This window comes from Rattus norvegicus, chromosome 1, assembly GCF_021556685.1.
Source record: "Rattus norvegicus strain SHRSP/BbbUtx chromosome 1, alternate assembly SHRSP_T2T, whole genome shotgun sequence".
NCBI classification, from domain to species: Eukaryota; Metazoa; Chordata; class Mammalia; order Rodentia; family Muridae; genus Rattus; species Rattus norvegicus.
This window is the reverse complement of record NC_141534.1, coordinates 106,223,829-106,247,407: the sequence shown is the minus strand read 5'-3', so window position 1 is coordinate 106,247,407 and position 23,579 is coordinate 106,223,829. Positions and strand designations below refer to the sequence as shown.

The 23,579-nt window shown below is 56.0% G+C and overlaps 2 protein-coding genes across 32 annotated transcripts; both read left to right on the top strand.

Annotated features, from left to right (window-relative positions):
• The first annotated feature begins 391 nt into the window (after positions 1–391).
• Pold1 (DNA polymerase delta 1, catalytic subunit) lies at positions 392–16,378 on the top strand. Of its 3 annotated transcripts, none has more exons than XM_087585301.1 (27): positions 392–438; positions 5,379–5,568; positions 5,929–6,042; positions 6,528–6,674; positions 6,753–6,878; positions 6,953–7,121; positions 7,205–7,286; positions 7,357–7,486; positions 7,734–7,900; positions 8,115–8,219; positions 9,259–9,399; positions 9,601–9,711; positions 9,953–10,144; positions 10,224–10,312; positions 10,475–10,591; positions 10,878–10,991; positions 11,237–11,384; positions 13,055–13,150; positions 13,255–13,392; positions 13,913–14,088; positions 14,374–14,526; positions 14,603–14,705; positions 15,102–15,234; positions 15,319–15,432; positions 15,697–15,749; positions 15,822–15,919; positions 16,233–16,378. In XM_087585301.1, exons 2-27 carry the CDS (start codon positions 5,379–5,381, stop codon positions 16,336–16,338), a joined length of 3,312 nt encoding a protein of 1,103 aa, XP_087441427.1. In that variant the 5' UTR covers positions 392–438; the 3' UTR covers positions 16,339–16,378.
• Positions 16,379–17,026: 648 nt separating this feature from the next.
• Spib (Spi-B transcription factor) lies at positions 17,027–22,906 on the top strand. Of its 29 annotated transcripts, none has more exons than XM_087581944.1 (6): positions 17,027–17,097; positions 17,857–17,884; positions 19,178–19,250; positions 19,502–19,734; positions 20,114–20,264; positions 20,860–22,906. In XM_087581944.1, the coding sequence occupies exons 1-6, from the start codon at positions 17,075–17,077 to the stop codon at positions 21,156–21,158; spliced, it is 807 nt and encodes a 268-aa protein (XP_087438070.1). In that variant the 5' UTR covers positions 17,027–17,074; the 3' UTR covers positions 21,159–22,906. The 29 variants fall into 29 exon arrangements, with proteins under 29 accessions (XP_087438070.1, XP_087438080.1, XP_087438102.1 ...); XM_087581954.1 differs by having other exon boundaries at positions 17,031–17,097; positions 20,114–20,210; XM_087581945.1 differs by having other exon boundaries at positions 17,033–17,097; positions 19,124–19,250; positions 20,114–20,210.
• The last annotated feature ends 673 nt before the right edge of the window (positions 22,907–23,579 follow it).

Here is a 23,579-nt window from a genome sequence, read left to right as displayed (position 1 = left end):
GGGCCAGGTTTCCAAAGTTGGGGACTGCACATCTGGCCACGAGTGACATAAACAAGTCAGGAAGTGATTTGTGGGGCAACAGAAATTATACAGGAACCCGGGTGTGTAGGAACGGAGAAAAAAAAACTTAGCAAAAGCAGCGGGGTAGCACCCACTGTGGCAACCTTCCCACGCTCCTGCTGGGGGCGCTCGGGTACCGCAGGTCAAGCCGGCTCCCTGAGCCTGGATGCTGGGGGTGTGTCCTCGTGCCGTTAGCGTCACGGGGCGGGACCACTTGCGAGAGGCGTGGTTGTGGATCCTCCCTGGAAGGGACGTGGTTTGACCACCCTAGCCGGCCAGGGGCGGGGCCTAGCGGGCGTGCCTCAGCTCTGGGCCTGCGCGCGTAGGGTTCATGGGTCACGGCGGCGTACCTTGTGGCGGGAAAAGCTGTTTGACGCGGTAAGTAAGAAAGTAGAGTATGGGTTGCTCGTGCACGCAACTGATACCTCGAGCGGAGAGCTCGCGGGATATCCGCAGCTGGGGGCAGGTTAGAGCAGGGCTGGCAATGCAAAGGACGGACCCCAGGAGCTGAGGACCCGGGGTGCGCTGGTTTGTCCGGGTGTGAGCGCAAAGGCGTGCACGGGAGCCGGGCTGGAGGCGCGGAAGTACAGGGCACTTGTGTCAGCTCCCTGTACAAGAGGCAAGGCGACAGTATCAGAAAGTCCAGTAAGAAGTAGGAATGAACCGGGAGTAGTGGCGCTCTTTTATCCCCCACACTCGAGAGGCAGAGGCAAGCGATCCTGAGTTTGAGGCTAGTTTAGTCTACAGAGTTGAGTTCCAGGATAACCAGGGATACACAGAGAAACCCTGCCTCAAAAGCCCAAATTAAAAAAAAAAAAGTAGGAATGGGAGAAAAAGCAATGCCTCAACCTTTCCTTTTTCCTTAGTGCGCGCACGCGCGCGCCATGGTGCACACGTGCAGATCTGAGGACAACTTTGTGGTGGTGTTCTTCTCTTTCCACTATGTGGGTTCCCTATGATCTAATTCAGGCTGTTCAGCTTGACCAACAAGCTCAATTATCTATTCCGCTGGCACACCGGATGTGATGCTTTATATAATAAATAAAACAAGCAAATTGATACTAGAGAGGGCAGTCTGCTTACCCAGCCTGGTGTTTGGTTGGGGGGGTGAGACATATCCCAAAGTCCCACAGTCCCAGAGCAGCTGTCACTGCAGGGTCCCAGAGGAGAGAAACCAAGTGTGAAGCTCACTGTGTGAGATACCCTGGGGAAAATGAATGGTTACTGTGTTAGCGTACCACTGTCACCACAGCATGAGTGGGAGTCTAGACACCTGTCCTGCGGGATGCTGTAGCTTCAGAGAGCGTCCCTCTAGTGAGTGGGGTTTGCACCTAGGTTGACTGTCCTGAGGGGAGGAGGAAAATTGTGCCTCCAAGATAGTTATCTCGGGAGCATCCCTGTCCGGGATAAGGGGAGACTGAGGTGACAGAAGCAGTTAGTGGGAGTGGGAGATGCTTGAGGGACCACCCTCCAGGAGTGGTACAGGAGTACTTGGATTCGGCAGTCCTGGGAGAGGTGACATGAAACAATTGTTAAGCTTTTGGAGGCAGGAGGGTGGCAAGTTCTAAACCTGCTTGGGCAACTTAGTGAGACGTTGTCTCAAAATGAGTAAAAAGAGGGCTGGGTATATAGTTAGCAGTACAGCCAAGAATTCCCTCCGTGAGGGGCTAGGGTGTGACTGGGTGTTGAGCCCTGCTGAGTTCAATCCCCAGACCTCTACTGGCTTTTGAGAGTCAGGCTTTATAGCTCAGATTGGCTTTGAATTTGCCCTGAGGTATGTACATCTTGGGTTATGGGTGCTGCCAGACCCAGTGTGGATTGGCTTACCTCCGGGAGGGATGTTGTGAGCGACTTACTGGCAGAGCTATTCCTTATAGCACCGCCTTCCCACTCTGTTCTGTGGGAGCCAGCTCCACGCTTCCCCTGCCTCCTTCCAGGAGGTGTCTTTGCTTCCTGACCTGGTGAGGGACGGATGCTCATTTTCTCTGCAGTGCAGAGGCATGTCCCTTGTTTGGGTCAGCGGTCCTCAGTGGTGTCTAGTGGCATTTGTTTGTGCAGCATGTTGAACTGTTGGGAAGTTGTAGCTGGCGTGACACTTCACCACCAGCACCCTCTCCAGAGTCCCCTAAGAGCAGCATCCACGTGCATCCGCAGTCTAGTAACCTGATCTGCCAGCTCAACCTGGGGCAGTGCAGGCAGTTCCTAGCACGCAGTCCGTCCATAGCCACACCTGCCTGCCTCTCCTTGGCTGTTTCAGCAGCTTTTTCTATCCTTAGGGGCCTGACACGGTACCTACAGTCCCAACTGCAAACCCAGAGCCTTACTCCCCAGCTTTATAAAATGTGATCTTGCAATGCAGCGTGGTCTAAACTCGAACACAGGACCCTCCTGTCCCAACTTCTCAGGTAGCCGGCTGTGCGATAATCCTCTCTTTAGATGTCCTTGTCTTTTTGTAAAATATAAAAACAAAAGTAGACTCAGGCTGTTCCACACCTTGATTTACCTACTAGAGACAAAGCCTCTTTGAGACCTTTCATATTACTATATGGCTTCCTCATTTCTTTATACAGCTGCATAGTACTCCATTGAATGGAACTAAGGGACTCTTGAAACTGTCCCCCCAGGGAGGACATTTAGGTGGTTTCCAGTCCTTAGGGATTTAAACAATGGTTCCGGAAATAACCTTGTAAAAGCAGGTTCTCCATATGCCCCCACCTGTTAGGGTCAGCTCTCACATTCAGAATTGTTGTAGCTAAGCACCTGTGGTTTTTGACTGAGGTGTGATTTTTATTTAGTGGGGGGGGGGGGGGGCAAACACCATCCAGAACATTCCATACATCAGTCTCCTCGCTCTGTAGAAGCTAGGAGTCTTGTGGCGGGTACCCAGGACCTGTTTTACTGGAGAACTTTTAAAGATTGGTTTATTTATACTTTGAGTGTTTGCCTGTGTGTGCATTGGTGCACAGTGCACATGTGGTACCTGAAATAGCCACTGTGGTCAGATCCTCTGGAATTGGAGTTACCAGTGAGCTGGTGCTGGGAATCGAGCCCAGGTCCTCTGCAAGAGCAGTCAGTGCTCTGAGCGGGCTCACCAGCCCACAAGAATTTTCTTTTAAAATGTTATTCTCTTTTTAGTTGTTTGTGTGTGTGCAGTTCCCGATGAGGCCAGAAGAGGGCTGCAAAGCCCTGGAGCCGGCCTTACTGACCATTGTGTTGTGGTGCTGGGAACAGGGGCAGCCTTTTTTTTTTTTTTTTTTTTTTCCTTTCACAGACCAAGCCTTACTTCTTATTGCTTAAAAAAGTTTATAAGCTGGACTGTGGTGTCACACACCTTTAATCCCAGGCCTTGGGAGGCAGTGGTAGGCAGATCTCTGTGAGTTCCAGGACAGCCTGGTCTACAGACTGAGTTCCAGTTCTGCCAGGGCTACACAGAGAAACCCCGTCTCAAACAACAGCAACAAGTTTTATATTCTTTTTTCTGACCGTGCGTGTGCCTTCCACACATTTTCAGTGACTGTCCCTGCATAAGGAAAGCACGCTGACCCTGTCACAGACATGGGCCCTTGCAGGCTCTGCTGATGTGTTTTTGTTTTATTCGGTCTCATAAGAAGTTCAGGTCTTGGGGTTGGGGATTTAGCTCAGTGGTAGAGCACTTGCCTAGTAAGCGCAAGGCCCTGGGTTCGGTCCCCAGGTCTGGAAAAAAAAGAAAAGAAAGAAGTTCAGGTCTTCACACAGTCGCTATGAAGTTGGCCTGGGTACACACCCCATGCCAGTTTTGGTATTTCCTTGGAATACGGGTACCCAAGCCAGTCACTAGAGATTCAGTGCAACCTCATTCTCTTACATGCTGTACTGTAGGAACGCCAACACCGTTGTGTTTTTTTAAGAGGATAAGGAGAGAAGGAATGTGTTTGGTGGATGTGTAGTCAGGTGAAGGGCAAAGGGGTGCCTTCCCCATGAGGGACTAGTCACACCGTGGTCTATTATAGAGAGTAGGGGAGTAGAGGCCAGCCATGAGCACATGGAGAGAGAGGGGAGAGGAGAATGGGGGGGGGAGAAGAGGACAGAGCGGGAGCAAGAAGGCAAGAGAGAGAGGAGGGGGCAAGCAGCCCCTTTTATAGTGAGTCAGGCATGCCTGGCTGTTGCCAGGTAACTGTGGGGCGGAGCCTAGACAAAACACTAGCAAATGTGGTGTAGCAGGCTCTAGACCATGGTTGTCCAGGAACTCGGTAGTTCAGGCTGGCCTCCTCAGCACAGGACCCCTTTTAAGCCAGTGAGTTTAGTCAGCGCTGCTGATGGAGCCTGCCTGAGGGAGTGGTCACAGGAACATGGGTGGCTGTCCCGCTGACAGTCATTTATAACATTCAAAGGCCCTACAAACCAGAGCTGTGCTTAGTTAATGCACGCTGAGGGGACAGTAGGAAAACGCAGTCTTTGTTTTTGGTAATTGAACCATTATATTTCTGTGAGCAGAGACTACAGTAAAGACGTCGACTCGGTACCCAAGGTGGTGGCTTCGCAGTGGGAAAGTGGGCTGCTTGTGTATCCACGGCCGAGGCAGCCACTGCCAGAAACACTGGGTTCATTACCTGTGCGATTCTAAGTTGACTTCTGGGTATTAGCTGTTGACGAGTGTCTCAGTCCTGGCTTCCTCGGGGTTGTAGTCCACAGTGTGAGCAGCTCTGTAGGCAAATGTGATCCAGGACTACTTGCTTCCTGGTGATAGCAGTTCCTAGCCGGTGGACTGTGGGGAGATGAGAAGCCATGCAAGTAACTCCATTGTTAGACACAGGATGGATTCATAGTTTGTGCTCGTGCGGGGATGTGGGTGGAGGCCCGAGGTCGAGCCTGGATATCACACCTCAGGCACTGCCTACCTTGTGTTTTGAGAAAGGGTTTCTTCCCGACCTGGAGACTTCTCATTGCCTCCTCAGAGACCTGAGAGAAACAGCCCAGTCTGATTAGGCTCAGAGCTTCAGTTTGCCTCACTGGGCTCAGCTGGTTCCGAGGGGTTGGGGAGGCTGGAAGGTAACCATCCTTCAGAGGCAGGCTCCTAGAGGCCTGCTTCCTCTTGGGTCTCCCGTCACCTAGTCAGCCATCAGTGTGTGGATACGGGGATTGGGGTATGTCTGGGTGAGTGGAGTGTCTGCTGTGCAAGCATGGAGGCCCGAGTTCAGTCCCTAGCACGTCTGGGATCCCAGCACCGAGGAAACAGAAACGGGCAGACGCCTGGGCTACATGGCCAACTTCAGGTCAGAGGGAGAGAGGAGGGGAATGAGGGCCCACTTAGACTTTATCGAGCCCCAACTTGCCCACAGATGGATGGTAAACGGCGGCAAGCGCCCAGCTCTGGGGTGCCCCCAAAGCGGGCTTGCAAGGGCCTCTGGGATGAAGATGAGCCGTCACAGTTTGAGGAGAACCTGGCGCTGCTGGAGGAGATAGAGGCCGAGAATCGGCTGCAGGAGGCCGAGGAGGAGCTGCAGCTGCCCCCTGAGGGCATTGTGGGTGGTAGGCCCCACTTCCCAACCCATCCTACCCATATAGAGATACTGAAAGATGGCTTGCACCTACCGAGGGTTTCCCGACCCTGTGTCCGTGTGGGGTGGGGGTGGGGACCCTCCTGGCTGGCAGCTTGCTTTTCAGGGCGGGGGATAGGGGGTTCTTGTTGTTGCCAGGTTTCGAACTCCTAGACTTGAGAAATTCTCCTAGCTCATTCTCTCCAGTGTAGACTGCACTTCCTGGCTTTAGCCCTTGACCCCAGGTCTTTCCTACCACCTAACCCAGACCACCCACCCAGCTCTCTCCTGTGAGCCAAGGGCAACTGCCTCTGTGGAAGATGCATCCATGGAGCCTCTCGTTTCAATCCAGGGCAGTTTTCCACTGCAGACATTGACCCACGGTGGCTGCGGCCCACCCCACTTGCCCTGGACCCCAGCACGGAGCCCCTCATCTTCCAGCAGCTGGAGATTGACCACTATGTGGGTGAGTCGGCAGGGGGAGGCGGGGGATGAACCAAGCCGGGCAGGATGTGCTTCACCTCATTCATTCCCAGTGTGGGAGCCGGGCTTAGAGCTCTGTAAACTGGGCTTGGGTAAAGTCACTTGACACCAAGCCTGATTCCAACCCTCCTAACCCACACGTCGAAAGGAGAGAACAAGTCCCAAATGTGTCTTTTGACCTCCACACTCATCAGCAAATAAATGTTCTTAGAGTATTTACTGTGGGGAGGGAGGGGGTTAGGGTACTTGCAGCTCAGTGGGAGGGCTCCTGCCTGGAATCCCTCAGTGAGAGCTGGGGTGTGCTCTAACCAACCACAGATTCTATCCCCAGCACCCCAAGGGAAAGACTGGGTTCCACTGTAACCCCACATCAGGAAGGACTGAAGGGCGAGATCCCGAGGCTTCAGTGGGGGGCTCCGGGTGGAAACCTGGGGACCTGAGGTGTGTTCTCTGACGCCCCTCCCCTAGGCACATCACCTCCCCTGCCAGAAGGACCCCCCGCATCTCGTAACTCAGTGCCCATACTGAGGGCCTTTGGGGTCACCGATGAGGGCTTCTCCGTCTGCTGCCACATCCACGGCTTTGCCCCCTACTTCTACACCCCTGCACCTCCGGGTGAGTGCCCCTGACCTGCGGGACTTGTTCCTGGACCCCAGCACTTCTTTTGCTCTTCTGACCGGCCTCCCACACCAGGTTTTGGGGCTGAGCACCTGAGTGAACTACAGCGGGAGCTGAATGCAGCCATCAGCCGGGACCAGCGTGGTGGAAAGGAGCTCTCGGGGCCGGCAGTGCTAGCTATAGAGCTGTGCTCCCGTGAGAGTGAGTGTGGCCTGGGGACCACAGGGGGTGGTGGGTGGGGAGCCCCGCTAGGTGCCAACCTCCTTTCTCTGCAGGCATGTTTGGGTACCATGGCCACGGCCCTTCTCCCTTTCTCCGCATCACCCTGGCACTACCCCGCCTGATGGCGCCAGCCCGCCGCCTCCTGGAACAGGGTATCCGAGTGCCAGGCCTGGGCACCCCGAGCTTTGCACCCTATGAAGCCAATGTGGACTTTGAGATCCGGTGCTGTCCTGTTTCCCCCTTTGCCCTACTCCTACCCCCTACCCCCTCAGGTGGCCCTGCCAGCTGACACACCACTCTTCCAGGTTCATGGTGGATGCTGACATTGTGGGATGCAACTGGTTGGAGCTCCCAGCTGGAAAGTACGTTCGGAGGGCAGAGAAGAAGGTAAGAGCTCCCTGGGGCAGGGGTGGGGAACCAGGACTCGGTGCCAACCCCACCCTGTGCCTCTTCCCAGGCTACACTGTGTCAGCTGGAGGTGGATGTGCTGTGGTCAGACGTGATCAGTCACCCACCAGAAGGGCAGTGGCAGCGCATCGCACCCCTGCGTGTGCTTAGCTTCGACATCGAGTGCGCTGGCCGAAAAGGTCTGTCCGGAGAGCCTGTGCTCTTCCTCCTCCCTCTCCCTGGACATCCGTGATGTGCCAGGCCCTGGTGGAGGGGTGAGTGGGTGGAAGGGGAGCTCTGAGTGCAAAGGCACCAGGGCCTGGGGCCGTCCCACCCATGTGGCTGGAAGAGGGAGCTGGGAGAGGCGGTGAGCAGGTGTGGGGACGGAGTGGACCGACAGGGCAAGGGAAGAGCAGGAGTGAGGTCCCTGTGTCCTCCTCTCCCCAGGCATCTTCCCTGAGCCTGAGCGTGACCCCGTGATCCAGATCTGTTCTCTGGGGCTGCGCTGGGGTGAGCCAGAGCCCTTCTTGCGCCTAGCACTCACGCTGCGGCCTTGCGCCCCCATCCTGGGTGCCAAAGTACAGAGCTATGAACGGGAAGAAGACCTGCTCCAGGTGGGTCCTGCCCCCTCAGAGCCACCTGCCCTGTGTCCCCAGCCTAGCCAGTGACCCTTCTCTATAGTGACACCATGTCCTTGGGGCTGGGGTTGGGGGCTGGGCTAAATATCTTCCTGAGTTCTGTGATATTTTTGCAAGTGCCGAGGTTGCCTTAAATCTTCTGGAAATGAAGGAATCTGAGGCAAAAACAACCTTCGTGTTCCCTCCACAGGCCTGGGCCACTTTCATCCTCGCCATGGACCCTGACGTGATCACCGGCTACAACATTCAGAACTTTGACCTCCCCTACCTCATCTCTCGGGCACAAACCTTAAAGGTGAGGGAAGCTGAAATCTCATCCCGGATCGTTTCTCTTCCCACTGGGGCCACCATGCCCTGGGCTGGCCGCTGCAGAGTCCCAGGTGTGCCTTACCTCGCTCCAGCTGGAGGCACAGGTGCCTGCCTTGAGAATCCTGTCCTCCACACTGTCGCCGCGGCTGCCATCGTGGCTAGACCTTCTTTGGAGTTCACGGGCAAGGGGTGAGGGGAAAATACGGGCATGGAAGAAGGAAAGGGGCACTCGTTTCGGTGCGTGGCGAGGGCTGGGTGCTGTCGAAAGGGAGCACATGAGCCTTTTCACACTAGCCACATTCACGGGACGCACACTGGTCTGGCGGGGGAGGCTGCAGAGGCGAGCCTCTGGGTGTTCTAGGATGCCGGTGTTTTGTGAGCCTGAGGGCAGGCAGGCCCTCCTGAGCCTGGTTCTAATTGTACGAGTCCTGGCCTGCCTCTGCTTGGGCTTTCTTCTGTGCCTCAGTGAAGTTTCCCTTGGCCCTTCTTCTAGGGCAAGCTCTGTTACACATGGGGTCACAGGTGATACGAAGGGGAGGAGTCAGTATTATTTGGGGGTTCAGTTCAGCCCCGATAGGATGTACTGTATCACCTTCCTGTTTTCTGCGTCTGTGGCCCATTTGGCGATGCGTAAGCCGAGCAGACTTGACTGCCCAGCCGCAGGGAGACACTAGTCCTCATGTCCTGTGTCTCACCCTTGGCCCTTCTCCCCTAAGACTCCCTCTCTGCCGGTCTGTACCCAAGAGCCACCCTGTTGCTTCCCTCTGCCCCCACCTGAGGCATAGTCCTTGTCTCTACCTAAGCTCATCAGGCCCCCAGTCTCTCAGTCTCTCCGGGGCTATAGCTCTCACCTCTGTCCCTGATCTATACCTCATCCCACCCAAGCGGTCTCTGCCAGACCCAGGAGTGCCATGGCTGGTCCCTGTCCTGGTTCCTGTCCGTATCCTGAGGTCCTAAGGCTAGGTTTGGAGTTGGGCTTGACCGGTCTGCACCATAGCAAAGCTCTCCCCAATGCTCCTCTTCAGGTGGACCGATTCCCTTTCCTGGGCCGTGTGACTGGTCTCCGCTCCAACATCCGTGACTCCTCCTTCCAATCAAGGCAGGTGGGCCGGCGGGACAGTAAGGTGGTCAGCATGGTGGGTCGCGTTCAGATGGATATGCTGCAGGTACGTATGTAGGACTCCCCACAACCCCCAACACTCTGCCTTAAACCCAAAACTCTACCCACCTGAGGCTCCACCCTGACCCACCCACACCTCAGTGCCACAGACCCTCTAGACCCGTCCCACAACCCTTGAGGCTGCACCCTGCACCAGAGAAATCCTTCCTCACACCTCTGAGGCCCTGCCGCACCCCTACCTGTCCAGGTGCTGCTTCGGGAGTACAAGCTCCGCTCCTACACGCTCAACGCTGTGAGCTTCCACTTCCTGGGTGAGCAGAAGGAGGACGTACAGCACAGCATCATCACTGACCTACAGGTGCCACCACTCCACTGAGCTCCTCCCTGCCTCACCCCTGCCTGAGCCCCTGCCTGAGCCCCTACCCCACCCCTGCCTGAGCTCCTGCCTGAGTCCCTGCCTGTGCCCCCGCCGCCTCACCCCGCCTGAGCTCCTGCCTGAGCCCCTGCCTCATCCCTGCCTGAGCTCCTTACTGAGCCCCTGCCTCACCCCTGCCTGAGCCCCCGCTGAGCCCTTGACCCCACATGCCCATCATCCCCAGAATGGGAATGAACAGACGCGTCGCCGCCTGGCCGTGTACTGCCTGAAGGATGCCTTTCTGCCTCTTCGCCTACTCGAGCGCCTTATGGTGCTGGTGAACAATGTGGAGATGGCGCGTGTCACTGGTGTACCCCTTGGGTACCTGCTCAGCCGAGGCCAGCAGGTCAAGGTCGTGTCTCAGCTGCTGCGCCAGGTGAGTGGCTGGCCCGATCGGCCACACAGGTGTACACACCCTACCTGGTTCCCGGATACTCACGCCACCCTTTCTCTAGGCCATGCGCCAGGGGCTGCTGATGCCTGTGGTGAAGACGGAGGGAGGTGAGGACTACACGGGAGCCACTGTCATTGAGCCCCTCAAAGGGTAAGGACCCTGCTGGGCACAGTGGGGCATTTGTCATCCCAGCACTTGGGAGGAGTTCAAGGCCAGCCCGGACTACTTGAGATCCTGTACATAAGAATGTTAAAATGTCAGGGCCCAAGGGTAGGGGCTGGGTGGGGCTGACTTCCCCAAATTCTCCCTCAGGTACTATGATGTCCCCATTGCCACCCTGGACTTCTCCTCTCTGTACCCATCCATCATGATGGCCCACAATCTGTGCTACACCACATTGCTACGGCCTGGGGCTGCCCAGAAGTTGGGGTATGCTGCCTTTATCCAGGATGCCCCCCCAAACCACCCTGAGCCCTGGTTTCACGGCTTGATAAATCAGGCTCAGGAATCAGGTCCACGGAAAGGGAGACAGGGGAGTCAGGGATTCCACAGGCTGTGGATGCAGCTAATGGAGAGGCCGGCCTAGGGGAGGCTGAAGCAGGTCCTGGGGGAGGTTTGCAGAGAGAGGTAGGCCTGGGGGAAGCTGGGGAAAGACAGGCCATGGGGGATCTAGGTAGTTCAGAAGCCCAGCCTCCTGTGTTTCCTCCTTCCCCAGCCTTAAACCAGATGAGTTCATCAAGACACCCACTGGGGATGAGTTTGTGAAGGCATCTGTGCGGAAGGGCCTCCTGCCCCAAATCCTGGAGAATCTGCTGAGTGCCCGGAAGAGGTGGGCTGTGGGCTCTGCTCTATGCTCAGATCCCTGTGCTGACTTAGCCCTGGTATTCTGTGGCTGTGGCTGTGTTAAATGAGGCGCCTTTCCAGGCGTCACCCTTGTGTCTAGCCGGCCTGCGTTCTGAGCAGCGCACAGCGCCTCTGCTATATTTGGCACCCCTCCCTGATCGGTGTCCATGCCTGGGTGCCTCCCAGAGAACCATGGTCCCCTTGAATAGCCTTCATCCCGCCTCCACCTAGGGCCAAGGCTGAGCTGGCTCAGGAGACGGACCCCCTGCGGCGACAGGTCTTGGATGGACGGCAGCTGGCACTAAAAGTGAGTGCCAACTCTGTGTATGGCTTCACTGGTGCCCAGGTGGGCAAGCTGCCGTGTTTGGAGATCTCCCAGGTGAGCCCTTGGGACCCTGATGGGCGACTGGGGTTACTGCCCTGCATTGAGGGGTCAGATGGGTCAGGGGGTATGGCAGTATGTCACCAATGTGAGACCATGCTCTGTGCCCTATGCATAGTCATCAGAGACCAGAGCACCTGTCCTTGGTACTTCTCGCTCACAGGCTAGTAGGACAGGGACTCTGTGGTCAGGTAATGTTTCTGGCTCAGTAGCTTACAGGGCTCTGCCAGTGACTCAGGTGAGGAAAGTGCTCAGGACGCTGGGTCACTGGGCTTCCCTGCCCTAGCAGCTGCCCCTCCGGTCACCTCTTCCACATCCCTGTGGAGGTGGGGGGGGGGCACGGCCAGGCTGGATTCAGTGGGTCACTTGATGGCCTCTGTCCCAAGTGTGAGGACTCTAGTGAGGACCGTGGCTAGCACCAGCTGGGACAGGAGTAGAAAAGAACTGCCCCACCTCCCTGGCCAACATGGCAGCACTGGGTTCAGTCAGAAACAGAGTAACAGTGAGAGAGTATGAGGCCTGAAGTGCAGCCATGCATGGTCTGTGGACGATCCTGTTGTGAGGGGGCCTGAGGTGCTGCTACCCAATCTGGTCATAGTCCTGGTACTTGGCTGTCTCAGCAGTGAGGAGCGATGTGTCAGGAGCACTTAGCCAGGGAGTGTCCAGAACGAGGGGGCAGGGTTTTCACAGGATGGGTTACAGGGTAGAGGCTGAGTGCCTAACACAAGCTGCTGCTCACTCCAGCTCCCATAATCCCAGAGTCCCTGTTACCTCCTCTTGTGAGCAGAGATCTGTGGTGTGACTCAAGGGCTCGGGGAAGATGAGTGCCTGGAAGGATGCCCAGGCACTCAGAGGGTGTCTCCCAGGAGCTGGGCCCCTGGCCAGGCCCGCCCGCCCGCTTGCCCTCCTGCCCTCCTGCCCTCCTGCCTGCCTGCCATCCTCACTCCTAGCATCCCACAGAGATGGGGTGGGTGTTGGGACCTTAGGCCAAAGGAGCCACTGGTAAATAACCCTGTCTGTCTCTCACACCTCTCATGGGGGAACAGCAAGCTACTGAGTCATTCCAGAATAAAATTGAGAAAAGGGAGCACAGAGCAGGTGCACAGAGACAAGTCAGGTGTGGGCTCCTCGGATGTCCCATGACCTCATGAAACCCGGGCAGACAGAGAGCATTCTGCTCGTCACGCCCCGCTACCCAGCCAGCCCCATCCCCATCTGTAAAATAACAGACATCAGGGTGTGGTGATGTCAGCCTGTACTTGCATTTGTTTGTGAGGCTGCGAGGCCGGGGGAGAGACCTGTCTAGGCTTCAGGGAGTTCAGAGCTGGGTAGCTTACACCCTATCTTGAAATAAAAGAAGACTGGGGATATAGTTCAATGGTTTAGCCCCTGCTTAAAATCTCCCAGTGAGGGGCTGGGTGTGCCCAGTGGTAGAGCCTCTGCTCACTCTACCATTCTACTGAGACCCAGGCTGCACTCCCAGAGAGGGAGTGGCTCCTTGTCCCCCAAGAATGTACACACTTTGGAGCAGCAGTCACCTGTTTGATACACCTGCCTGCGGTGTATGGTCCGTGATGCTTGAAAGTGGCAGGGGTGAGTCCTCCCCAAGCTGGATCCACTGTGTACAGCATCTGTCTTCTCACTCTCCCTGGTTTTGCTCCTAATAGAGTGTCACTGGGTTCGGGCGGCAGATGATTGAGAAAACCAAGCAGCTAGTGGAGACCAAGTACACTCTGGAAAATGGCTACGATGCTAATGCCAAGGTCAGGGCCTGGTCACACCTGCCCGCTCTCTGGGGTCCCTGGGCTTCCTTCCATGGCAGCTCCTGGGTTGAGAAGAGACATCCTTCACACATGTACCCTGGCAGGTGGTCTACGGTGACACTGACTCTGTGATGTGCCGATTTGGTGTCTCCTCTGTGGCTGAGGCAATGTCTCTGGGGCGGGAGGCTGCAAACTGGGTATCCAGTCACTTCCCATCACCCATCCGGCTGGAGTTCGAGAAGGTGCGTGTGTCCCCTGTACTTGGCTCAGTGGAGATATTAGGGGTCTTATAGATTAGCGATGATCTCTTACTACTTGCATCCCTGCAGAGGCCAACAGTGCAGTAGTGTGGGGGTCCCTAGGCTGGAAGCCTTGCAGTGTTCTGGGGTCTAGCTGAGGCCTCTGTTGGATCTGCATGTGTGTGGCTCTGGGTGCTGGACATTGCCTCCAGTCCTCACCAATGCTCGGACACCCCTGGCTGCTCATCCAGGGCCTTCTCAGCTCAGGACGCAGTTGATCCTGTCGCCTCCCAAGGCTGCAAGGCTTTATAGTGTCACCTGTCTGGGTTTCATAATGTAGGGGCCAGCTCTGGGCCTGTGGCATTGTGTCAGTGGGTTTCTGGGGTAGTGGAGAATGTCGGACCTTCTTAGGATTCATTTCACCAAGGTCAAGGGTCCTTCCTTGCCGGTTCTGTTTCTGATGGGTCTCAGGATTCAGGGTGAAGGAAAGTGCACGTGCTTACCACCCATGGGTCCTTCCCAGGTTTACTTTCCCTACCTGCTCATCAGCAAGAAGCGCTATGCCGGCCTACTCTTCTCCTCCCGCTCTGATGCCCATGACAGAATGGACTGCAAGGGCCTGGAGGCTGTGCGTAGGGACAACTGTCCCCTGGTGGCCAACCTTGTCACATCCTCTCTGCGCAGAATCCTCGTGGATCGGTGTGTGTGTGTGTGTGTGTGTGTGTGTGTGTGTGTGTGTCCCACCAAGACCAAGAAGTCAGCCTCCCTCAGACCCAGGGGCCTCGCACCCTACCTTGAAAAACACAGATGGCTTGGGGGAGGGGCAGTGGTACCACAGGCTGACAGCTGTGATTGCCTGTGGCCTCTCCCGCCTCTGCCCTTAACCCCAACCTCAGTATCAGCCCAGAGTACATGATGCCTAGATCCTAGCTGGTAGAAGTTGTGGCCCCATCCTCAGCAGTGCCTGGTGATGTCCTCTCTCAGGGACCCTGATGGTGCAGTAGCCCATGCAAAGGATGTCATCTCGGACCTGCTGTGCAACCGCATAGACATCTCCCAACTGGTCATCACCAAAGAGTTGACCCGCGCAGCAGCAGACTACGCGGGCAAGCAGGCTCATGTGGAGCTGGCTGAGAGGTGGGGAGCCGCACAGCCTCCTGCAGCTGGGTCCACTCAGCCCTCCCCAAACCTCATCCAACCCCCCTATCCGCAGGATGAGGAAGCGTGACCCCGGCAGTGCGCCCAACTTGGGCGACCGAGTACCCTACGTGATCATTGGTGCTGCCAAGGGTGTGGCCGCCTACATGAAGTCGGAGGTCAGGCCCACCTGGGCTGTGCCCCTCCCAGATTCTCACTTCTGCTTTCCTCTGGGCAGTCATGCCCCTGGGCCAGACTTCATGTAGAGCCTCCCTGTGTAGAGTTGGCTGCTGTGCCCTCTCCACCCCTCCCCACCCTCGGTGCCAGCTCTATTGGGTTTTGTCATCTCCAAGCCACCCAATTCTCAGCCTTGATACTTCTGACCCCTGCACCCCTTCCGTGGCCCTTCTCCCTCTGGGAAGCTGACTCTTGGCAATCTGAGGGCCCCCGCACAGACCAGAGTCACAGCTCCAGGCCCATCCCTTTTACCAGACTGCAGGAGTTGTCTGCAGCTCTCTAGCTCCCTAGCCCCTAACCCTTGTCACCGGCCATCAGTGACCCTGGCCTGCCCACAGGACCCCCTGTTTGTGCTGGAGCACAGCCTGCCCATTGATACTCAGTACTACCTGGAGCAGCAGCTGGCCAAGCCGCTATTGCGCATCTTTGAGCCCATTCTGGGTGAGGGCCGCGCGGAGTCAGTGCTGCTGCGTAAGTTGGACCCCCCTCAGGAGGGAGTGTGGGCGGGGGAAGGGGCAGAGGCAGGGACAAGGCCATTCAGCTCCCCTCCTCTAGGCGGTGACCACACACGCTGCAAAACCGTGCTCACCAGCAAGGTGGGCGGCCTTCTGGCCTTCACCAAGCGCCGAAACTCTTGTATTGGCTGCCGCTCCGTAATCGACCATCAAGGTGAGACCCAGAGTTACAGCCCTTATCCCCACTGGACTCCATTCTGCCTGCGCTTCAGCGGAGGGTCCTCGCCCGCTCCGGGGTTCCCCAGGGGAGTTTTCCCCACACACTTGGGCCCTTGTTCTTTTGCCTCTGGGGACTTTCAGAAGCCGGGATGGGCAGCGGGTGGAGAAGAGCAGAGATGCAGGGATGGGAGACTAGGACCTGGCTTGATCCCAGCACCTCTGTGCTGACACCCCCACCCTCACCTCACCTCACCCCCAGGAGCCGTGTGTAAGTTCTGTCAGCCACGGGAGTCTGAGCTCTATCAGAAGGAGGTGAGTGAAACAGGGTGGGAGCTGGAACCTGCCTGGTCCCCCACAGCCCTGCTCAAGCCACTGTGTCCCCAGGTGTCACACCTGAATGCCCTGGAGGAACGTTTCTCGCGCCTCTGGACACAGTGCCAGCGCTGCCAGGGCAGCTTGCACGAGGATGTCATCTGTACCAGGTGTGGCCTCCCCCTTCTGCTGCCAGACTCCTGACCCACTGTAGGACCTCACTGCCGCGCGTGCACGGGCAGGGTCTGCCTGGGCTTGGCCCCTGCCTAGCCTCCCCCAGGGTGGGGCCGGGCTTTCCCCAGGGAACAGGCGGGCGGGGCGGGTTCCCACGCCAGGTGACAGCTGATATACGGCTGGCTACCTCTCAGGGCACTGCTGTTATCGGCTTCCCTGTGCCCGCTAAGCAAACAGCCCCCTCCCCTGGGTGGGCAGCAGGTAGGGGTCAAAGTCCTGGGAACAGCCCCTGACCACCATCCTCCACAGCCGCGACTGTCCCATCTTCTACATGCGCAAGAAGGTGCGCAAGGACCTGGAGGACCAGGAACGGCTGCTGCAGCGCTTTGGACCTCCTGGCCCTGAGGCCTGGTGACCTGACAAGGGACAGGGAATAAAGTTCAGACTTTTTGCTACTGGCTGTGTGTTGTGGTCTTTGGGAACAGGTTGGGTTTCATGGTATAGGCTCTGTACAACCCCCTGGAGCCCCAATGCCTCTGCCTGTGTCCACACAGGGCTAGCATCTCAGTTTTCCCTTTGAAACCTAAATGGAACTGCTACTCTGTTTTGCCCCTCCCCGGGGACTGGTGGTCACCCAGCTGGTGTCAAGTGCTGTCCTGTTTCCCTCCAGGCCTGGGGCACCCCCTAGCACAGAGGCTTCTACACCTCAGGGCAGCATGGGGACCCTCCCTGTCGTGTCACAGCCACAGTGGTGCTTCCCGGTGGTCTGTCTGCCTGGGCTTCCCTTCAGCCCTTAGGAGATTCCCTGTCAGTCCTCACAGCTGTCCCTGGGCCTCACTGCCATCCTGCCCAGGTCACCATTGGTCCCTTTGGCATCCTATCCCCAGAGCCTACAAGTCCTTTATCTCCCCTTTCTTTACATTTCTCCGTGTCAGCCTTCCATCCCCGATGGTGGGGATCCCCAAATCCAAATGGCTCCTAGGCCCACCCTCTCTGCCATGTGACCAGAGGGTTGTGCAATTCAGACCCCTCCCAGAGGGGATTTTTGAGGAGGGCCCCCATGGCCCGCCCCTGGGGGGGGTGGGCGGGGGCTGGGCCAAAGTATATATAGGGGTGGTGGCCAGAGCCAGCCTAGCCTGCTCTGAACCACCATGCTTGCTCTGGAGGCTGCACAGTAAGTGGGTAACCCCCAAACCTGTTCTTGGGACCCCACCCCCACCCCACTCAGTTTCTGTGGCACCCAGAGGCAGGTGATCAGGGGGTGACTCTCCATCAGAAGACAGTTCTCCATCAGCTCTGTCTTGCTAGAGAGGGTTCCAGAAATGGCATGTTCTGGAGACACTCCCGTCCTGCCTAGGTCCTCCCAGGTGTGCCACCTGTCATCTTGCATGGTTCATTTCTGGCACTCTGCACCTTGGGTTTTGTCTGTCTCTAGTCTCTTCAGTCCAGCCATTTCCTTTGGTTCCTGGTTGTGCCCTGGCTGCCCATCCTGGGGCACAAGGAACGTGCTGCTTTGCTCACCCCTCTCCCCCCATTTCTGTGTACCTTTCTAGTCCAGTTCTTCAGATCACTGCTGCTCCTAGTCTTAGCTGGACTTAAGACACTCAAACCCAGTTCTCTGGCCACCCTGTCCCCAGCTGTCTGGGGACTTTCTCCCCTACTTTCCCTGCCTCCCCCAGTGTCTGTGCATGCAAATCCCCGGGAGAGTGGGGGACATTTGCCTGGCACCCGCCCCCTACTTCCTGTCCCGATAGGGGTGTGGGGGTGTTTGGGGGGGAAGGCTGGGCGCACACAGGGACAGCCGACCCAACAGACTGCAGAGCTGTGGTGGTGATCACAGCTGCCACCACCTCCCCTCTGGGCCCCACAACCACTGTGAGACTCAGGTGGCTGAGAGTGGCTCTAACATGCCCCTGTGTCTCTCTCCTGCCAGGCTGGATGGCCCACACTTAAGCTGTTTGGTGAGTTGGAGGTCCCTGGGGAGGTAGCGGCCCAGCATGGCCCATGGGAACTAACCTTACTAAGATCGTTTACTTCTGGCCTCAGTTTCCAGCCTCTCTCTCTGTCTCCCCTGACCCCCACCCCCACCACACCTCTCTGCTACTTTCGTGGCCTTGTGTACCTGTCGATCCTGTGTTCTTCCTGTACAGCCCCTTCTTTGGGGTTATGAATCTTACATCTTTTTTTTTTTCCCCCGGAGCTGGGGACTGAACCCAGGGCCTAGCGCTTGCTAGGCAAGCGCTCTACTGCTGAGCTAAATCCCCAGCCCGATCTTACATCTTTTAACTGTAGTATTTTGGACACCCACTATTTTCCCCAACATCTTGAACCCATAACCCGAAGCCCTTTCTGCTTTGTGTTTCGTTGACCTTTGTTAGTTTTGTCTTAGTTGAGGCAGGATTTCTCCTAGTTGGCCTTCAGAGTGTTGGGGATGTCTGTGAGAGATGCCTGACTTGTAGGTTGTTTAAAATTGATGCCTTGGGTGTGCATCAGTGAGTGCCTTCATTGTACATAACCTCTGTAGCCATTACCAGACCCAGATCTAGAACATGTCCGTCATTCTGGAGTCCCTTCCAAGGCACCCAGTATTTTATACTGATTCATATGAACCTTTGAAGTGACTTATATTAGGGTCTTTTGGGCACCTGACCTCTTTCCTTCTTCCATGGTGTGTTAGGTAACCATTCTTTCCCTTTTGCTGCATGGCCCACTGCCCACCAGAACGGCCATAGTTTGCTTATCCCTCTTGCTGAGATGCTTGTGGTCTGGGGTCTAAGCACAGCTGCCTCAGGATGCTCTGTGCATCAGGTTTCCATCTCCCCTGCATGAATAGGAGGGGCATGCGGAAGTCAATGGGTAGCCCTTCTGCTTCGGTCTAGTCTCTACTGCCTCTATAGTGGCTGGGGCTGAAGCAACATACAGTCGTTGAGATGAACTGGTGTCTTGGATTAAGGTAGTGAATGCCTGTCACCCCATACTCAAGAGGATGAGGCTAAACAGTTGCTCCAAGTTCTGGGCTAGCCTAAGCTACAGAGTGAGTTTCTTGGTACTAGTTGCTTACCGGGAACTACTAGGTTTCCTTGAGGGTCTGAGCCAGGGCAGATGCTAGCTTATGGGTGTGTCTTATTCATGGATTCAGTCTCTGTTTGTGTCCCCATCGGCCATTCCCTTCTCTCATGTGTCTGTCAGTCTTCCCTAAGGTTGGGGAGGGAGTATCTCCAAGGCCTGAGATGACCCTGTCCTCACTCCAGCAGTACCCAGAAGGTGTCTTCTATGACCTGGACAGCTGCAAGTCCTTCAGTTACCCAGATTCAGATGGGGGCCCTGGTGAGTGACCCCAGCTTCAAACCACCTTGGGCCCAGTTCACAGAGGGGGGAATCTGAGGCTCATGGGAGCTCTCCCCCAGCATGGCAGCCCCTCCCCAAGCCAGCTCCTCCCCCACCTCCCGCTCATCTGTTCCCCCATGCAAATTCTGGGGTCAGAGATTTGCACAGCTTACAAAGGCCCCTCTGTGTGAGACCTTGAGGGTGCGGGTCTTTTGTCCTCCTTCAGCTACTAACTCTGACCCTTCTCCTAGACTCCACATGGGGCTGGACAGAGGCCCCGCCTGCCCCTGCCATCGCTGCCTATGAAGCTTTCGACCCTGCTGCTACGGCAGCCTTTGCCCACACCCAGGCTGTGCAGCTCTGTTATGGTCATGGTCCTAGCCCCTCCACCTACAGTCCCGTGGGAACCCTTGACCCAGCCCCCAGCTTGGAGGCTTCGGGGCCTGGCCTCCAGGTATACCCCTCAGAGGACTTCACCAGCCAGGTGAGGAGCAGGGACAGCTTGAAGGGAGAGTTCCCACCTCACATTTCTTGTACAACCCCTGAAATGAACTTCTGGGTTGGGGGGATGGGCACAAGAACACCCTTCCAAGGTAACTCAGTTGTCCCCTGGGCTTCCTACTCTATACATCAGTTCAGAGGGCAGTTCCTACCCATGCCATCTACTGGCTATATATCTTGGGGCAACTGCTTCAACCTCTCTGTGTATTGTGACAAGAACCAAGGCCAGTGTTCACACTGTACAGGAAGATGTAGACCCTGGGCAGAGGTGGGGAGGACCAAGGGAGTGATGTGCAGGTGACCCTGGGCAGAGGTGGGGAGGACCAAGGGAGTGATGTGCAGGTGACCCTGGTCTCCCACAGACCCTGGGCTCCTTGGCTTATGCTCCGTACCCCAGCCCTGTGCTATCAGAGGAGGAAGACATTCTGCTGGACAGCCCTGCCCTGGAGGTCTCGGACAGTGAGTCAGACGAGGCCCTCTTGGCTGGCTCCGAGGGGAGGGGATCTGAGGCAGGTATGTGGGGTGGAGATTTAGTGGGGATGCTGACTGGGAGTGGGGGAGAAGATGCAGGAACCAGAGTCCCCTAAACACTAATACTTCCCAAGGAAATTCCCAGAGCCATGCTACTTGCCTGTGTGACCTTGGTCAAGGACATTGGCCTTTCTGTGCCTTGGTTTCCATTGTGCACAAAGACACAGTAACAACCGAAGGAAACCCAATACATACCCACAATCCTCCTCTCCTTATACCTCTGTGTCTGACAGCCTTTCAATCAAACTATTCTCTGTTGGACTTCAGTTTCCTGTATGTAAAACCAGTCATCTTGTTTATACTCCCTCACTCACTAGAGGGATTCTAGGCAAGGGGCTCAATCACGGAGCCAAGCCTCGCCCTCTTATTTCTAAAAGACAGTCTTTTAAAAGACAGTTACCCAGACTGGTCTTGAACTTGGTGATCTTTCCTTAGCCTCTGGAGTAGGTGGAATAATAGATCTGAGCCAATCAGGCCCAACTCAATTGTGAAAACTAAAATGTGGTAAGGGGCAGTAGATCTGGGGGTTCCTTTAACAGACTTCCCCCTCTTAACGCGGGTATCCAACACCCTGCAGGTGCACGCAAGAAGCTGCGCCTGTACCAGTTCTTGCTGGAGTTACTCCTGCGCGGGGACATGCGCGAGTGCGTGTGGTGGGTGGAGCCAGGTGCTGGCGTCTTCCAGTTCTCCTCCAAGCACAAGGAGTTGTTGGCTCGCCGCTGGGGCCAGCAGAAGGGCAACCGCAAACGCATGACGTATCAGAAGCTGGCCCGAGCGCTGCGCAACTATGCCAAGACAGGCGAAATCCGCAAGGTCAAACGCAAGCTCACCTACCAGTTTGACAGCGCGCTGCTGCCAGCCGCCCGGCGTGCCTGAGCGCCCCGCTGGGACCCCTTTCTGATCCCTAAGTCCCAGTGCCCATAGAACCCCATATTGGGGATCAGCAGGCTGCCAGGGTCCTCAGCTCTCACCAGGGCCTCCCCAGAGTCTCCTGTGCCATGTATGGGATTCCAACCCAGGATGGTCCTGTTTGAGGGCTCACTGGCCATTCTACGCTGTTCCAAAATGGCAAGTTTTTCTTTGGGGGCCCTTGGTGTTGTCTGCGGTTCCAGAATCCGCAGATACTTCTTGTGAGCCCTGTAAGCTCACACGCTATCGCACCAGCAGGTGGCGCTGTCTACAGCCCCCAAACCCCTGTATCTGTTGGCCGGATGGGTCCCTCTGTTCTCCCCTGAGGCCCTTGTCAGATCTGAGATCTAGTTATGTTTGGAGCTCCCTGAGAACACTGTGCCACCTGTGTGTGACTTTTCTCTGTATCCATTTATGACTTTTATTTGTTTGAGACAGGGTCTCACTATGTAGTTCAGGCTGGCCCCCAACCTGTGACAATCCTCCTGCCTCAGCCTCCTGAATCCTGGGGATTACAAAGGTGCACCATCAGACCAGGCATTTTCCATTTTTGAGAGAAGATTTTACTATGTAACCCAGGCTGTCCTCGAGCTTGCCTCAGCCATCCCTCGGGTCCCTCTGGGATCTATGTCCCAGATGAATTGTTGGGTAGGGTAGGGATGGTGTGTTCGGTGAATCTTATAGGTTGGACCCTCCCTTCTGGGGTCTTTTGATTATATGGGAAGTTCTCTAGGCTCTTAGCAGCCCTGCATTCACACACTGATGGTCCCGTTTGAAGTGTGATCTGTGTATGGTGTTTGAGGGTCATACTGGCACTTGGCCAGTTTGGGATGTGGGGCAGAGGTATGGCTGTGACAAGGCTTCGGTTTTTGAGATTGGGTCTCATGTATCTCAGTCTGGCCTTGAACTCCCTATATAGCTGAGGATGACCTTGAACCCTTGCCTCAGCCAGAATGCTCAGATTCCAGGCAGCACTATATTACTATTTCCCTTTTCTTACGTCAAGGTCTGTCTATGTAGCCCAGGCTAGCTTTAATCTCATAACACTCTTCCTGCCTCTGTGACTGGAAAGCTAGGGCTACGGACATGTTTTACCACACTGGTTTAGCCAAGCATACCCCTGTTTTATCACCCTTGCCATGGCTAAACAGACTTCTAGAGCTGGTCACCCCCCACCCACAAGGCAGGCAAATTAAGTCCCTGCAGGTGTTTTCTTCAGAGGAAAGCCCCCTTTTACAGTCATCTTTCAAACTAGAGAGCATTCCCACAATCCAGATATCTGAATGTGAATTTTTGGACAACTGGTAACCTCTGGCCAGCTTTTCTGGAGCCAGCCTTTGTCCAGATGTTGGCTCAGGACCCTGCTCAGTGCCTGCCTGTCTCACACCAGTGACTTCTCACAACTGCCCGTCCGGGCCCAGTGTTTTACCTGCTGCAGGTCAAGCAGACTCAAACTGTGGGCTTCTCTTGGGCCTCCATGGCAGAATCAGAACTCAGAGTTTTGAAGCCTGAGTGAGCTGGGCCACCATGAAGAGGCCCTTAAAACTCTGCCACCCAGATGGGCAGCACCTCAGTGGGTGGCCAGGGGGCAGGAAAGGATCATGGAAGATCCAGATGTTCATGTGGTTAAGGTTAAACTGGTACCAAATAAAATTATTTCTTAAAACCCAACATCATCAATCTACATGCATAATAAAGCCCTACATCAAAATTCAGCTGTCTTGGGATCCTTTATCAGGAACTGCCCTCCCTGCCCGTTACCTGAGCTCTTCTGAGACTGAGGTAGCTACCGCTACCGGGGTGGGGGTGGGGGATAGGGGAGGAAGCTGGTGGGCCAGGCTGGGGCTTGAATATTGAAATGACTGTGTTTTCCACCTTTCTGCTCACCCCTCCATTCCAGACGTCTGGCTTTTATGTGTGTTTGAAGATAGGATTGTCCTTACATTGTAGTTCGGGCTGGTCCTGAAGTCATACCAATGGCCCTGTCTCAGCTCAGCCTCTGGAATTCCGGGATACAGGGATGTGTCACTACAATGGGTCGCTGTGTGATTTGCCTGCTCCCTAGGGAGCGAGGTGGAAGTTTTCACGCAGCAACCAATGGCGTCACAGGGTTTAGTGCCCCCAGAAGCTGGGAAGCTTCCGGCAGTTAGGGGATCTTTGAAAAGAGAAAGGAGGGAGGGGCCGCAAGAAGTAAAAAGAGAGGGGGCAGCTTGTCTTCGATCCCCTGGGCCTTCACCCGGCCCCTTCTCCTGACACCCTCCTGGGCCAGCCACACCTGTGGTTCCCCAAGTTCCTCTCCTCCTCCTTACCCCCTCCTCCCTCTTGTGCTGGGAAGGAGCCGGGCCCGGGCAGCCCTCCAGGGCCTTCCCGGCCTCTCTGCACTCGGCT

Bases quoted from the DNA above. Each gene is read 5' to 3' on its own strand.
- Pold1 (XM_087585301.1), top strand. From the start codon at position 5,379: ATGGATGGTAAACGGCGGCAAGCGCCCAGCTCTGGGGTGCCCCCAAAG. The intron at 7,487-7,733 runs GTCTGTCCGGAG...TCCTCTCCCCAG, and splicing joins CGAGTGCGCTGGCCGAAAAG to GCATCTTCCCTGAGCCTGAG. The intron at 11,385-13,054 runs GTGAGCCCTTGG...TGCTCCTAATAG, and splicing joins CGTGTTTGGAGATCTCCCAG to AGTGTCACTGGGTTCGGGCG.
- Spib (XM_087581930.1), top strand. From the start codon at position 17,831: ATGCCCCTGTGTCTCTCTCCTGCCAGGCTGGATGGCCCACACTTAAGC. The intron at 19,251-19,501 runs GTGAGTGACCCC...CCCTTCTCCTAG, and splicing joins AGATTCAGATGGGGGCCCTG to ACTCCACATGGGGCTGGACA. The intron at 19,735-20,113 runs GTGAGGAGCAGG...GGTCTCCCACAG, and splicing joins CAGAGGACTTCACCAGCCAG to ACCCTGGGCTCCTTGGCTTA.